Source organism: Hyla sarda, chromosome 7 (genome assembly GCF_029499605.1).
Source record: "Hyla sarda isolate aHylSar1 chromosome 7, aHylSar1.hap1, whole genome shotgun sequence".
Classification (NCBI taxonomy): domain Eukaryota; kingdom Metazoa; phylum Chordata; class Amphibia; order Anura; family Hylidae; genus Hyla; species Hyla sarda.
The window spans coordinates 208,739,340-208,754,813 of NC_079195.1; the positions used below are offsets into that span (position 1 = coordinate 208,739,340).

The 15,474-nt window shown below is 43.7% G+C and overlaps 1 protein-coding gene across 2 annotated transcripts in view; it reads right to left on the reverse strand.

The window, feature by feature from the left end:
* Window positions 1–1,368: 1,368 nt before the first annotated feature.
* Window positions 1,369–15,474, reverse strand: part of LOC130282177 (inactive hydroxysteroid dehydrogenase-like protein 1) — a 35,518-nt gene continuing 21,412 nt past the window's right edge. For both annotated transcript variants that reach the window (XM_056530147.1, XM_056530148.1), the window contains 3 exons: window positions 13,865–14,310; window positions 5,465–5,692; window positions 1,369–1,666 (listed from right to left, as the gene is read on the reverse strand). In XM_056530147.1, the coding sequence (XP_056386122.1) occupies window positions 1,562–1,666; window positions 5,465–5,692; window positions 13,865–14,310 (779 nt within the window). In that variant the 3' untranslated portion in view covers window positions 1,369–1,561. The remainder of the gene's footprint in view (window positions 1,667–5,464; window positions 5,693–13,864; window positions 14,311–15,474) is intronic.

Genomic DNA, 15,474 nt, shown 5'->3' on the forward strand with positions numbered 1-15,474 from the left:
AGATCCTTGTGGAGGGGGAGAGCGGACGGTAGGTGAGACATGGGGCCCGTTGTAGCACTGACCCATAGCACAGATATCAGCGTTATATAATAGTGTCTTCAGCTGCTGTGAAACGCTTACTGAGAGATATGTAGAAAGGTGCTATTGTTTCTATTCTCTTCCAGACCGTCTCGCATTAATAACGTTCTTCCCTTATTGATAAAAAATGATCAGTGTCGACGGCACTAGATGTTTTCTTAACCTGATACACCACGTGAAGACCTGTCGGATGCCTTCTCTGCTTCTAACACTTGATGCGGAGAAGGCGTTCGACAGGGTTCATTGGGGTTACCTAGAAACTAAATTTGGCTTTTTGCAAAACATTAAGGGGTCAATGTTGGCCTTGTACTCCAACCCCTCAGCTTCAGTTTTCTCCTCAGGGTTCCTTTCCAATAGTCTTCAAATCACAAATGGTATCCGCCAGGGGTGCCCCCTGTCCCCCTTGATTTTTGCCTTAATAATGGAACCCCTAGCTGAAAAAATAAGAACTAACCCCTTCATTTCAGGAATTAATACGGGAGGTGTGAATCATCGTATCTGCCTCTTTGCTGATGATGTGATTATAATTTGCAGGGACCTATTAGTTTCTCTGCCTCAAATATGACAGGACCTAGATGCGTTTGGAAACATCTCCTGTTATAAAATTAATTGCAATAAATCCCATGTACTTAATCTAGGCCTTAATCTTGTCCGAACCTTAAAATCCTGTTTCCTGTTCCCCTGGGCAAAAGGGTCCATCACTTATTTAGGCATTAAATTGACATATCCCAGCACAAACGTATTTGATGCTAATTATTCCACCCTTTTACAAAATTTTAAATGTATCACATCTAACATCCCAGACTTGGGAGTCTCATGGCTAGGTAAAAGTCTATTGCACTGGGAGAGAGGAAAGATGGTCCGGCACTACAAGATTAAGGCAAACGGAAACAAGTAAACTGTGTGGGTAGCTTGGGAATTCCTGAATCCTGATGTAAGGTGAATGGGTGCAACAATCCAATGGCGTGCATGGACAGTAGTGAACAAAAGAGACAGGGATTGCACTCACCGGTATACCGGCTGGAAGAAGCGCCATAGTAGCGTGAAAAAGACTGTCCCCCGCCTCCACTCCTGTACCAGCTTGTAATGCCTGACACCTATCAATAAATACCGTTTGGATGGTGAGTGCAATCCCTGTCTCTTTTGTTCACTACTGTTCATGGCTAGGTAAGGTTGCTGCCATCAAAATGTTACTAGTTGGGGACTTTGATTCAGACTCTCCATGAATAAGAGTGGTGCCGTTCCTTAGAAAAACAAGACAGCCATGTATTTTTTATTCTATGCAATTTCTTTTATTGGCTATATATGGTATTACTGAAATAGTTAATGATAGGACTCAATCTTTAATCCCAGACACAGTTGTCGCAAAAGTACAAAGAAATTTTTAGTGTTGTTATATTTCAAAATTATTATCAAAGAAGAATGATAATGTGGTCACAAATGTTACAGGACATTGTGTCTGCAAACCATGAAGAAAAAGCTCTCAGCTCTGCTTTTCTTTGGACAGGTATTCCGCTCGAGACTTGTTGTTCAAATAGGCCCATAGAAACATCCAAATGCGTTCTGGCATCCAGTTTAATATAGATAGCTGAAATGAAATTTTTACAAATGAAATGAATGAAACTTGGTAAAATATATAAAAACACACTATTCCCCTATGCCAGGGTAACTTTTGTGTAACAGTGAAAATTATTTTGTAATAATGCATACGACCTTTGGGCTATAAAGGTGATCTCTACAGACAAATGGAATTCTTTTAGGCTAGCTGCTCTTCTGTATGGTAGCAGGAGGTCTGGTTTGCAAACTTGAGAGGTCTATCCTAGTTTAAGGAAACAAATTATATCTATTGCCTATCCCTAGTTTTGCTCTATGCTTCCATCAAACATTTTCCATTCCATTTTTTTTAATGATGCCAGAAAGTTAAACAGATTTGTAAATTACTTCTATTAAAAAATCTTATTCCTTCCAGTACTTATTAGTGGCTGTATACTACAGAGGAAATTCTTTTCTTTTTGGATTTTTTACTGTCTGACCACAGTGCTCTCTGTCTCTGACAATTCCTGACACCTCGGTCCATGTCAGGAATTGTTCAGAGCAGGAGAAAATCCCCATAGCAAACATATGCTACTCTGGACAGTTCCTGAAATGGACAGAGGTGTCAGCAGAGAGCACAGTGGTCATGACAGAAAAGAAATCCCAAAAGAAAATAATTTCCGCTAATATGTACTGGCGCGGCACCCTGGTCATTCATGCATGGAGCAAGCACCACTCCGTGCCAGATGACTTGCGACTACAGCCGCAATTCAGGTCTATGGGAGGACGTATGATGGCTACGTACTAGCTGTCACGCCCCCACCCATAGACATGAATGGAGGGGGCATGGCGTGATGTCACGAAAACGGGAGCTCCACACTCCCGTGTTCCGGATGCCGCTGCTGCCAGCCCGGATATTTTGGAGGTCTAACATCTTATCCCATATCCCTTTTGATAGGGGATAAGATGTTTTGCACCAGAGTACCCCTTTAAGAAGTATGAATTGTACAATATACAAACACTCCGAACAAGTAAGCCTTTGGGATTCAACAAAGAATCCAAATGTACCTATTTACCATAACCGTATTCTTTGTGGTAAGTAACGGTAAAAGTCTCCAGAGTTTAGAGGGAACATGATACCACATGGTCAGTAATTTATACCCACCATCACAGAATATGCTTGTGATAGAGAACAAATGGGTAAATTCATAAAATCTGTCTAACTGAGATTTAGAGAGGGAAGTCCACCTCCCATTTAGAAACAAAGGAGAGCTTAAAGGGGTACTCCGCTAGTCAGCGTTTGGAACAAACTGTTCCAAACGCTGGAGCAGGCGCCGGGAGCTTGTGACATCATAGCCCTGCCCTCTCATGACGTCATGGCCCGCCACCTCAATGCAAGTCTATGGGAGGGGGCGTGACAGCCGTCACGCCCCCTCCCATAGACTTGCATCGAGATGGCGGGGCGTGACATCATAAGGGGCGGGGCTATGATGTCGCGAGCTCCCGACGCTGACTCCATCGTTTGGAACAGATGGTCCAAATGCTGACCAGTGGAGTCCCCCTTTAAACCATTCCCATTGGGGGGGGGTGGGGATCAACAATGAGCAAAAGTCTGAAACAAAAACAAAAAAAAAAACAGGGGGCCCGAACCAAAGCTGATGGAGCTAAGAAAACTCAAATCTGCTGGGAGAAGAGATCTCCAGATGAATGGTGTCGAAACCCAGCTGGGATGACTTGAAACTTGAACCCAGCTGGGATGTCCCAATCCCAGGCCCTGTCACCTCCATTTCTGCCATCATTCTGTGTCAGTGACTTGTATGAGGGGGGGGGGGGGGCTAACTATGTGGCTCAGTTCCTAAGCAGAGCTAGTCCTCTTCTCTAACATGACTGACACATACACATTACACCTATATATATAGAGAAGAAGCTCTATGGGGGAGATTTATCTATCCCTATGTAGTGCAGTTGCCCATAGCCACCAATCAGATCGCTTCTTTCATTTTTAAACAAGACCTCTGAAAAATGAAAGAAGTGATCTGATTGGTTGCTATGGGCAACTGCACTGCTTTACCTCTACACAGGTTTTGATAAATCTCTCCCTTGTCCTTTTGGAAAAGCTAAATTTGAGAGTCTAAGTACGTGAAATGGAGGTTGTTGTCGGGACATCAGTGAAGTATTCTGAGTAGAAATACATCAATACTATTTATTATTTTAACCAGGACAAGGCATATCCAGCACCACAGAATCGGATAAGAACGTAGCTCTTTATTGTAGAATCATCGACAGAAATATACACAGAAAACACGGACCAAGGAGTGACGCGTATTGGCGGACGTAGCAGCCTTAAATGTACGACTAAGGCGGCTACGTCTGCTGAAACGCGTCACTCCTTGGTCCGTGCTTTCTGTGTATGTTCTTGTCGATGATTCTACAATAAAGAGCTACTTTCTTATCCGATACTGTGGTGCTGGATATGCCTTGTCCTGGTTGTCTTCCGAGTGCAGTCCCCACCAGGGTCCGAAGGCCTGGCCTGGTAAAGGGCCCGCTGCGCTGCTGAGGATTCAGGACACTTGTCCCGGATCCCTAGTCAGACAAGCGCTACTTTCAGGTGATGTTTTTCTCTATAGAAATATCCTATATAAATATCCTGGATGAAGAGGACCTGATTAATGGCTCCGCCCCCAGCACAGGAAGAGGAGGGGCCAAGAGCCGACAGGCCTCCCAGGAACACAGAGGGGCCGCTTCATGTGAGGGGGAGTGATGTCCCTGTGTGCTGCCTCTCTCCCCCCTGAGTATAACCTGGGGCTGGGGGGATCACTTACCCTCCTCCAGTGTCCACAGGACACCAACAGGTCACAATACCAGAACAATTTTGGGGAAAAATCGCTGCAAAAATTGCGTGGCTTTACTGCGATTTTTCAAAAGCGTGGTAAAACTGCGCCCTTTTCCCTGCAATTTAAAAAAAAATTGTTCTGCTTGCTTACTTATCATTAACCCCTTAAGGGTACATTCACATGTACAGGATCTGATGCATGTTTTTGCTGAATATTTTGTGCAGCTGACTTTGCAACCCATTAGCTTCAATAGGTAGCAAAATAAGCTGCAGAAAATATACAGCAGATCCTGTAGGTGTGAACATACCCTATATGTTTTTTCAACTGGACGGATCCGCAGCGTATTTTACGGTGCGGATCTGCCGACAATGGACCCTACAGTGCTGCCTCTATCTGTGTCTGCTCATAGTGGCAATCCACCGCTACGAGCAGACACGCTTCGAGGTGCATGTTCTCCATGCGTTGCACAGTATACTCGCACACATCGCAGCCCCTCCTCCTTTTCCCTGAGCTAGGCCGAGAGCAGCTGCGATGTGTGCGAGTATACTGCGCATGGGCGCGGCGAACATGAACATCAAAGCATGTCTGTTCATAGCGGTAGATTGCTGCTATGAGCAAACACAGATGGAGGCAGCACTGTGGGGTCCATTGTTGACAGATCCACACCGTAAAATACGCTGTGGATCCGTCTGTGTAAATGAGCCCTAAAGACACAAGGCATACATGTACGCACAGTGCCTTCTCCCACTCCCTCGGCTAATGCCAGACATCACCAATCAGGCTGATGTCCGAATAGGGGTGGGGCAGAGGTGTGGCCAGGGGCCGACTGGGGGCCCTGAGTGTTGTCAGTCCGGCCCTGATCCCCACGCATTCGTGCACAAAAGGCGGATTGGTGAGCTGGATATTCCGTTGCTGTGTCTATTTATTATTTTATTATTTATATTTGAGAAACAACCAAATAACTTTTTCTGTCCCCAGAGAACTTATTGTTTTCCTTGCATCCTATTGACCATATTTACCTGGAGGCCATGTGACCAGTGTCCAGTTGTTCTCAGTGTCGTCCCAATTGTTCTTACAGCATTATACGCATAGTCTTTCGGCAGTGGTATGAATATGGATTGGTTCCTCAAGATTTCAGCAAAATTTATCATCTTTGTGACCACAAAGCCTGGAATCAGACTCTGTATAAAGATTCCCTGGGAGCCATATTCATATTGCAGGGCTCTAGTGAAACTATCCAGAAATGCCTGAAAGAAAAGACAAAGGTATTTTGTGTAAATGCATGTTATTAGCAGGGCTCAAGTCCTGCAGGGACACATGGGAACTGAGTTCTTGCACTTTTTTTTTACAGCAGGAGCACCATTCCCATTAGCAGGACCAGCCCTTGAGTGGAAATCTTGGGTGAGTTCCCACACTTTTATTTCCCCAGGATTTGACCCCTGGTTATTAGGGCAGATGGGATCAGAGAACAAGCGCCAATCTAGCTGTTATTTGTTGAACCTTCACAAGGGTCAAGGATGGTGTGCGGCCAATAGAAATAATTTATATGGCTGCATATAAAATACAATCAGCCAAAAAATGGGTGGTTGTTTGTTTATTTGCTGATTGACATGAGCCGATTTATCAGGAACAGTTAACCGGCCTTAAAGGGGTACTCTGTTGTTAGACATCTTATCTCCTATCCAAAGGCTAGGGGCTAAGATTTGTGATCGCGGTGGTAGGGCTGCTGGGACCCTCAGCGATCACGGTGCATGCACATTATGTTCAGAACGCTGGGTTCTTGCGGTTGTGACATATAGTGATGAGTGGCATATGCCATATTCGAATTCACTAAATTTTGCGAATATATAGATGAATATTCGTCCTATATTCACAAAATTTGCATATTCAATATATTCGCCGTTACTTAGTTTATTTACCTATCTATATCTATCTATCTATCTCCTAATATTCTTTAGTGACGATATTCGCCAATATGAGGATATTTGTGAATATTCGCATTTTCTCATATTTGCAAAAATTCGCTCTCCAGTCTAATACAGTAACTAGTATAGGAGCCTTCTTTAGACCACAAGCTGGAAGCAGGGAGGGATGAGATCAATGAGATGTGTTCTGTGGGAAACAAAATTACGAATATTTGTAATTGCAAATATATAGCGCTATGACAGGTGGACAGGACGTGATGCGAGGAGGTTGTTAATTAATAATGTTTTTAATGTATTTTTATTTTTTCTTTTCTCTTCCTTCTCACTACGGTGTTTATTGTGTTCAACTGGACTGTAAGAGAATGACCGCGGATGACTGTTAAGGCTGTGGTATGGAATGTACGAGGACTTGGGGATAAAATTTAAAGATCAGCGGTAATGGGAGTCATTATGAAGCACGCACCAGATATAGTCGGGTTAGTTGAGACACATTTAACGAGAGAAACAGTAATGGTTTTGAATCGTAATGTTTGGGGACATTATTACATACATACAGCATATTCACGGGGGGTTTTGGTGTTAATCCGTAGAAACTTAAATTGGGAATTAATTAGAAAAAGGGTAGATGATGAGGGGAGGTTTGTTTTCTTATATGGGAGACTAGAAAATGTAAGATGTGTATTAGCATTTGTATATATACCCCCGCCTTTCTCATCCGCGGTCCTTCTTAAATTATTTGATTTTTGCGTGAGTTGCGGAGAATGCCCTGCGTTTGCCATGGGGGATATGAACTGCGTCCTAGATGAGAGGTTAGATAGATGGAGGGCAAGCGGGAGTAAAGGAGAGGTGGGTTGCACTCCCCTGGCGAAAGTATCTAATGAACTGGGACTTAGCGATATTTGGAGGATTTGCAACCCTCAAAAGAAAGAATATTCATGTTGGAACAAGACCTGTCAGACTATGTCCAGAATAGATATATGTCTGGGAAATGACTCTAGTTTAAATAAGGTGATAAAAATACATTATTGGGTTAGATGTCTGTCGGACCACGCGGCTCTAGAAGTACTGATAAAAACAGAGGAAGAGGTAAGAGATGGGTTCCAGAAAAAGAAAAAGGAAGTGGGAATAACTGGGAAATTGGATATAGCCCTCATTTGGAATAATAAAAACACAGTAGAGGAAATAAATAGATTAGAATTTCGAACACTAGCACAATGGGGGGTGAATAAAACAGGGGATATATGTAAGGAAGGGAAGATTAAAACATGGGAAGAGTTAAAAAAGGGTAGAGAAGTCGGGGTTGGGACATGGTTTGAATATATGAGATTAAGAGGTATAGTAAAAGATACGGTAGATAAGGGGAAGAAAGTAGAAATAGTAAAAGGTAGTTTTTTTTGATAAGATGGTGAATACAGAAATGGGAAAAAAAGAGTTGTCAAAGATATGTAGAGCACTTAATACATTTTCTATATTAAAGAGAAATCATCACAGAAGAGAAATATGGCAAAAAGAATTGGGTGAGATAGAAGAAGCACAGTGGGGAAAAATACACGAAATAATTAATTTTATTCCATTAAATGCGAATCATAGGGTGATACAGTTTAATATAGTTTATAGGCTGTACTATACACCTCTCTCTTTGTATAAAATAGGTAAAAAGAACTCGAGTGCCAGCTCAAAATGTGGGCAAGAAGAGGCAGGATTGTTGCATATGCTTTGCACATGTCCATAAATAAAGACATTTTGGGGAGAAGTTATACAATTAGTTGAGAAAAGTTGGAAGATTAGAATAAAATTAACACTAATAAATGCGATCCTGGGAGGTGATATTGGGACAGAAATAAAAAGGGATTGGGGGAAAAAAATTCAAAGGTCACTTTTTTATGCCAGATTAATTATAGTAAAACAGTGGATATCTGTAACAGGCCCAAGTGTGCATCAATGGAGGGAGGGGCTGAGGAGGGAATATAGAATTGAGATATAGAGAACTAAAAAGCTGAGCTGCGGGGTCCGATAAGACATTTTTGACCTTTTCTTTCTTCCTTTTTTTATTTTTTGAAACACAGAGCTGTCTGCTGACATCATGAGCACAGTGCTCTCTGCTGACATCTCTGTCCATTTTAGGTAATGTCCAGGGTAAAAGGAAATCCCCCATAGCAAACATATGATGTTCTGGCAGTTTCTAAAATGGACATGTCAGCAGAGAGCACTGTGCTCATGATGTCAGCAGACAGCTCTGTGTTTCGAAAAGAAAATAATTTACGCTGTAGTATTCAGCAGCTAATAAGTACAGGAAGGATTAAAAAAATTTTAATAGAAGTAATTTACAAATCTGTTTAACTTTCTGGCACCAGTTGATAAAAAAAAAATAAAAACTATAAAAATAGTTTTTCACCGGAGTACCCCTTTAAGTTCATGCTGCTCTAGGCTCTGAGCCTGAAAGCCTCATTTAGTCAAAATGTTCACAGTAATATTATATATAAAGATGAGTTCCATATACTCCAACATAATAACACTATAAATAATAATGTCTTTCAATTCAAGTAAACACAATTTGTTGAGAAATCTGCACTTTTACATTTTGCTGCAGATCCAAGGAGTTTTCACAGCAAAAGCTGTCTTTCTTTGCATATAGGCCATTAAAGCAGCAAAAGCAGCACTCCCAAAATGTGTTTTTTTCAAAGCAGATCTTTTTTGGCATGTGAAGTGCCAAACAGGGCTGGCCTTAGGTGTTCAGGCGCCATGTGCAAGCTAACCTTGTGCGAGCATTGGGCCCCCGACTATCTCCTGCACAGTCCCGGCAGTCTGCTGGAAGGGGGGCATTCCATACGGAGCACCGGCTGACACCGCCCTCCATGTACCCCATAGAGATACATGGAGGGGGTGTGCCCACCGCGGCTTCCTGTGGGGTACAGATGCCAGCTTCCAGCAAACTGCTGGGGCCTGTGCAGGAGATCGCGGGGTTGGTGGTGATTACTGCTGAGACCCCCACTGATCACCTCGGTTGAAGTGGTTCTCCAGCTGTTGGAAAGCTAAAACCCCCATCATGTCTGGAGAGCCTCAGGCATTATGGGAGTTGTAGTTTTGTAACAGCTGGGGAGACACAGATTGGACACGGTTTTACCCATCATCACTGCAGAACTTACAAGTGACTATAGCTCTGATGGGACAGTCAGGAGAATACACAATGATATCAGTGACCTGAGTGACATCTTCTGACTTGAGTGATCTCTTCTCTGTTATCTTTTCTTCTTCATCTGGTCCAGAGACCAGGTCTTCCTCCAGCTCCATCTTCTCTGCAGAGTCTGACATCCAGACATCATTGGCTTCTCACTGTCAGCAGATCCTCATCCTCTGCATGAAGACAGTAATCATTATAACCTTGCCAGAAAGTGTACCCTAAATAATATACTGCCCCACACTGTACCCTGAATATAGTACTGTCCCACACTGTACCCTGAATATAATACTGCTATACACTGTACCCTGAATATAATCCTGCCCCACAATGTACCCTGAATATAGTACTGTCCCACACTATACCCTGAATATAATACTGCTATACACTGTACCCTGAATATAATCCTGCCCCACAATGTACCCTGAATATAATACTGCTATACACTGTACCCACTAAATTTAATAGTGCCCCACACTGTACCCTAAATAAAACACTGCCACACACTGTACCCTAAATAAAATACTGCCCCACAATGTACCCTGAATATAATACTGCTCTACACTGTACCCACTGAATATAATGCTGCCCCACACTGTACCCTAAATATAATACTGCCCCACAATGTACCCTGAATATAATACTGCTCTACACTGTACCCACTGAATATAATGCTGCCCCACACTGTACCCTAAATATAATACTGCCCCACACTGTACCCTGAATATAATCCTGCTATACACTGTACCCACTGAATATAATCCTGCTATACACTGTACCCACTAAATATAATCCTGCCACACACTGTACCCTGAATATAATACTGCTATACACTGAACCCACTGAATATAATACCGCTATACACTGTACCCTAAAGAAAATACTGACCCACACTGAACCCTGAATATAATACTGCTATACACTGTACCCACTAAATATAATCCTGCAACACACTGTACCCTGAATATAATTCTGACTTACATGCATACACATCGTATATACATATACACCCCCTCTTATCCTCTGTGTTCTCATCACCCCCCAAACCCCTGCCAAACCCCTCCTCATCACTACAATAACCCCCCTCTCCTCATCACCCTCATAACCCCCCTGCACCTCTCATCCCCTCCATAACCCCCCTGGACCTCTCATCATCCCCATAACCCCCCTGCACCTGTCATTACCCCCTGCACCCCTTATCACCCCCATACCCCCCACTCTCCTCATCACCCTCATAACCCCCCCTGCACCTCTCATCACCTCCATAACCCCTCTGCATCCCTGCACCTCTCATCACCCCCCTGCACCTCTCATCACCCCCATAACCCCCCTGCACCTTTCATTACCCCCCCTGCACCTCATCACCTCCATAACCCCCTGCACCTCTCATCACCCCCATAACCCCCCTGCACCTTTCATTACCCCCCTGCACCTTATTACCTCCATAACCCCCCTGCACCTCTCATCACCCCCCTGCACCTCTTATAACCCCCATAACCCCCCTGCACCTCTCATCACCCCCCTGCACCTCTCATCACCCCCATAACCCCCCTGCACCTTCCCTTACCCCCTGCACCTCATCACCTCCATAACCCCCCTGCACCTCTCATTACCCCCCTGCACCTCATCACCTCTCATCACCCCCCCTTCACCTCTCATCACCCCCATGCACCTCTCATTACCTCCCTGCACCGCTCATCACCCCCTGCACCTCTTATCACCCCCTTGCACCTCTCATCACCCCCCTGCACCTCTTATCACCCCCTTGCACCTCTCATCACCCCCATAACCCCCCTGCACCCCTGCACCCCTGCACCTCTCAGCACCCCCATAACCCCCCTGCACCTTTCATTACCCCCCCTGAACCTCATCACCTCCATAACCCCCCTGCACCTCTCATCACCCCCCCCCCTGCACCTCTCATTACCCCCCTGCACCTCATCACCTCTCATCACCCCCCCCTGCACCTCTCATCACCCCCCTGCACCTCTCATCACTTCTCATCACCCCCCCTGCACCTCTTATCACCCCCCCTGCACCTCTCATCACCCCCCTGCACCTCCCATCACCCCCTGCACCTCTTATCACCCCCATAACCACCCTGCACCCCTGCACCTCTCATCACCCCCCCTGCACCTCTCATCACCCCCTTGCACCTCTTATCACCCCCCTTGCACCTCTAATCACCCCCTTGCACCTCTCATCACCCCCCCTGCACCTCCTATCAACCCCATAACTCCACCCCCTTGCACCTCTCATCACCCCCCATAACCCCCCCCTGCCCCGCCCCGCAAGTTAACTTACCCTGCCGGGGATCGGTGCAGTGGCGTTAGGCTTCTGCTGCTCCTGTCACTGCACGTGGGAGGATGCTGGAGATCGCGCTGGACGTAGGCAGGGACAGGTCAGGTGATTGGAGTAGACGTGCGTGCCTGCGCGGGGCACATGACGCCTCTACTCCAATCAGCCCTTGGCCTGTCCGGCCCAGCAATGATTGCCCAGCAATGATGGCCTGTGCCCTAGAAAAGGGTAAATTAAGAGAAATGTGCGGGCCCACTATGACTATGAGGCCCGGTCAAAAAAAGGCCGGCCCTGGTGCCAAAATATGGATGTATTTTGCCATATATATGGCCTAAGAGAAATCACTCGCACTTCAATGTCTGTAACAAGGACATAAAATTTAACTTAATGTGAACTGAGAGTTGTTGAAAAACATTGCAGTTTTTTGGGCCATTTTATGTATATGGTTTAAAAAATAAATAAATAATAGTAATTGTAAACTGAACATAGTCTAAAAGCAATTACTGGTTGTAATATATCTGCATCCAAACATATACAATGGATCACAAGGCAGAGAGAAGAAGGGGATGTCTGGTACTTCACTCCGGAAATATACAATCCCCATTGCAGTTTGGTGATCATACGGTAACTCGTGTAGGTGTGATATATAGACCGCCTGGCCAAGTCAAAGAATAAGATGATTTACTAGTTGAGGAAATAGCTAAAATGACATGGACTTTAAAGGGGACTTTAATCTTTCTGAGGTGAACTGGAAGACCAAAATAACTAGTTCTGCCAGGAGTATAGATATTATAAATTCCCCACTGGGATTATCTCTACATCAAGTAGTTAAGGAGCCAACCGGGAAGAGGCTATTTTAGATTTAGTATTCACAAATAGGGATTTAGTATATGTTATTACTGTAAATGAAAGCTTAGGCTCTATTGACCACCTGTCAGTGTGATTGAAAAAACAACTTTTCTAAAAAGAGATTAGTGGTAGATGAGATCCTATCAGACTGGAATGGTTTAAATGGAGTCCAGGAGAAATGGGACCACTTAAAAGTTGCATTATTGAAGGCAACAGATAATTTCATTAGGCTTGTAAGTAAAAGCAAAAAAGGAAGAGACCACTGTAGAACTCCGCAGAAGTGGCCAAATTTGCAAAAGTCAGCAGTCTAAGTTTTGACAAATAAGTCACGGGGGTCTGATGGGATACACCCAATGCTATTAAAAAAGCTTAGCAGTGTATTAGCAAAACTGTTAACATATGTATTTAACCAATCATTGGTAACAGGAGTTGTCCCAGAAGATTGTAAATTAGCAAATGTCGTGCCCATTCACAAAAAAAGGTAGTAGGAAGGAATCAGGCAACTATACATATATAAGCCTGACATTAATAGTGGGGAAATTAATGGAAACCCTACTAAAGGATAGGATTGTGGAACATCTAAAATTGCATGATTAAAAACAACATGGGTTTACTTCAGGGAGATCATGTCAAACAAATCTTATTAATAGAAAATAATCGATGGCGGAGGTGCAGTAGACATCACTTATCTAGATTTTAGTAAGGCTTTTCACACTGTCCCAGATTTATCAATAAACCGCAGTCATTGAGCTTGGACTCCCATATGGTTGAATGGATTAGGCTGAGGGACAGACAACAGGGGGTTGTAGTTAATGGAGTATACATTATGTTACTTAGAGAGTAGTGGATGTATGGAATAGCCTCTCTGCAGAAGTGGTAGCTGCCAATACAGTAAATTAGTTTAAGCATGCCTGGGATAGTCATAAGGCTATTCTTCATATAGATAGAGGACTATTCATAGTATTTAGAATATTTGGCAGACTAGATGGACCAAATAGTTCTTATCTGCTGATGCATTCTGTTTATATGTGTTGTCTATGAGGAAAGGTAAACTACAGCCAGACCGCTCTGGTGCCAGCTTATTCCTCCTAGGACAAAAGGGTCAGGTGGCAAAAAAAAACCAACACCTAATAGTGCATATTCTATATGGAATAAAGGTTAATAAATACCTTGGAGGCAGCATACACATTTCCCAAAGGAACTGGAGCACAACTTGTTATGGAGGCTATGTTGATTATTGCTCCTCTCTTCCGTCGTAACATACCAGGCAGCACTACATATACCATCATTACAGCAGCCGCAGTGTTGACATTGATGATCTCCAGACTTTTTTCCTCTGGTACTTCAATGAGGCAGGCTGGGTACTCATAAAACACTCCTGCATTGTTCACCAGAATCCCAACATCTACATCTCTCAGGGCCTCCTTAATGGATGGGAAGACCTCCGAGCCCTTGTTGAGATCGGCAACTATGAAACGGGTTTTCACTCCATAGGTTGCAGATATGGACTCGGACACATTTTTTAGCTTTTCTGTGCTGCGGCCTAACAAGATGATGCTGACACCATGACTGGCCAACTCCTCCGCATAAGCTTTGCCAATACCATCCGATCCTCCTAAGGTAAATCAAAGGGGAAAAAACGCACACATTCTTACTGTATCAAAATAGAAATTGAGATGACCACCCATAATTGCAGTTAAAATGGTCTTCTAAAGTGTTGTCCTATGTAATATAATGGTCAGTATGAACAGTGCCTTCTATAAGATTTTTAACCCCTTTAGACGTTTCTATATTTTGTCATGGTATGACCACAGATTCTAATGCATCAACACATAATAATCCATCATTTGGAAGTGGGGAGAACTATTGCATGGATTTCAAACTTATTTACAAATAAAGATTGAAAAAGAGTGCATATGTATTTACCCAATTTATTGTGAAAACCCCAACAAAGACTTGGTGCAACCAATTGCCTTCCAAGTCACATTTGTGAGTCACATAATTAGTAAATAGGGCCCCTGTCTCCAATTTTATCTCAGTACAAATACACCTGTTATGTGAAGGTCTCAAAGTTTGTTAGAGAGTATTACTAGACAAACGGGTAGCATTAAGACCAAGGAGCTCACCAAACAGGTCAGGAATAAAGTTGTGGAGAAGTAAAAAGCATGGTTATGTTATAAAATATTATAAATAATAATTTTAACCCTATAGTTCGTGACGCCAGGCTGAGGGCTGGTATGCTGAGTTAATGCTCCGGCCTATCGCCACCCTTCCCAGTAACGATAGGTGCATGAAATGACTGAAGGTCCACAAAGAGATTGAACTTGAACTTGAAGAACTTTACTTAAGTGCTTGCAGTATCCAAGGCACAGTAACAGTCTGATATAAACAGTCAAAAAACACTTAGTCTCGAGGTGATAAAAGGTGCTCAACTCCAAGTGCAATTGTGCACATACATTGGAGTAGAGGACCCGCACCTTTGGACCAGAATGTGGTTTCACTCCTGTGGTAGATATATACAATGATATTAACTAATCCTCAAAGCTGATGTAAAATTGAGACATTAGCCAGTATATCCTTATATGAAGGACATACATAAGCCCGCACACCACGCCAAGGTTTCTCAAGTGATGCGGGGCATATCCACTAACCTACCTGGCCAGATACATAAAACCAGGAACAAAATTACAGCAGCCTTAGGTCCAACTTGCAGACTGCTCCTCAGTCACTTCCAGTGTGAACTAAGCACATCTTGCTCAGTGACTGGCAGTTGTTGCGG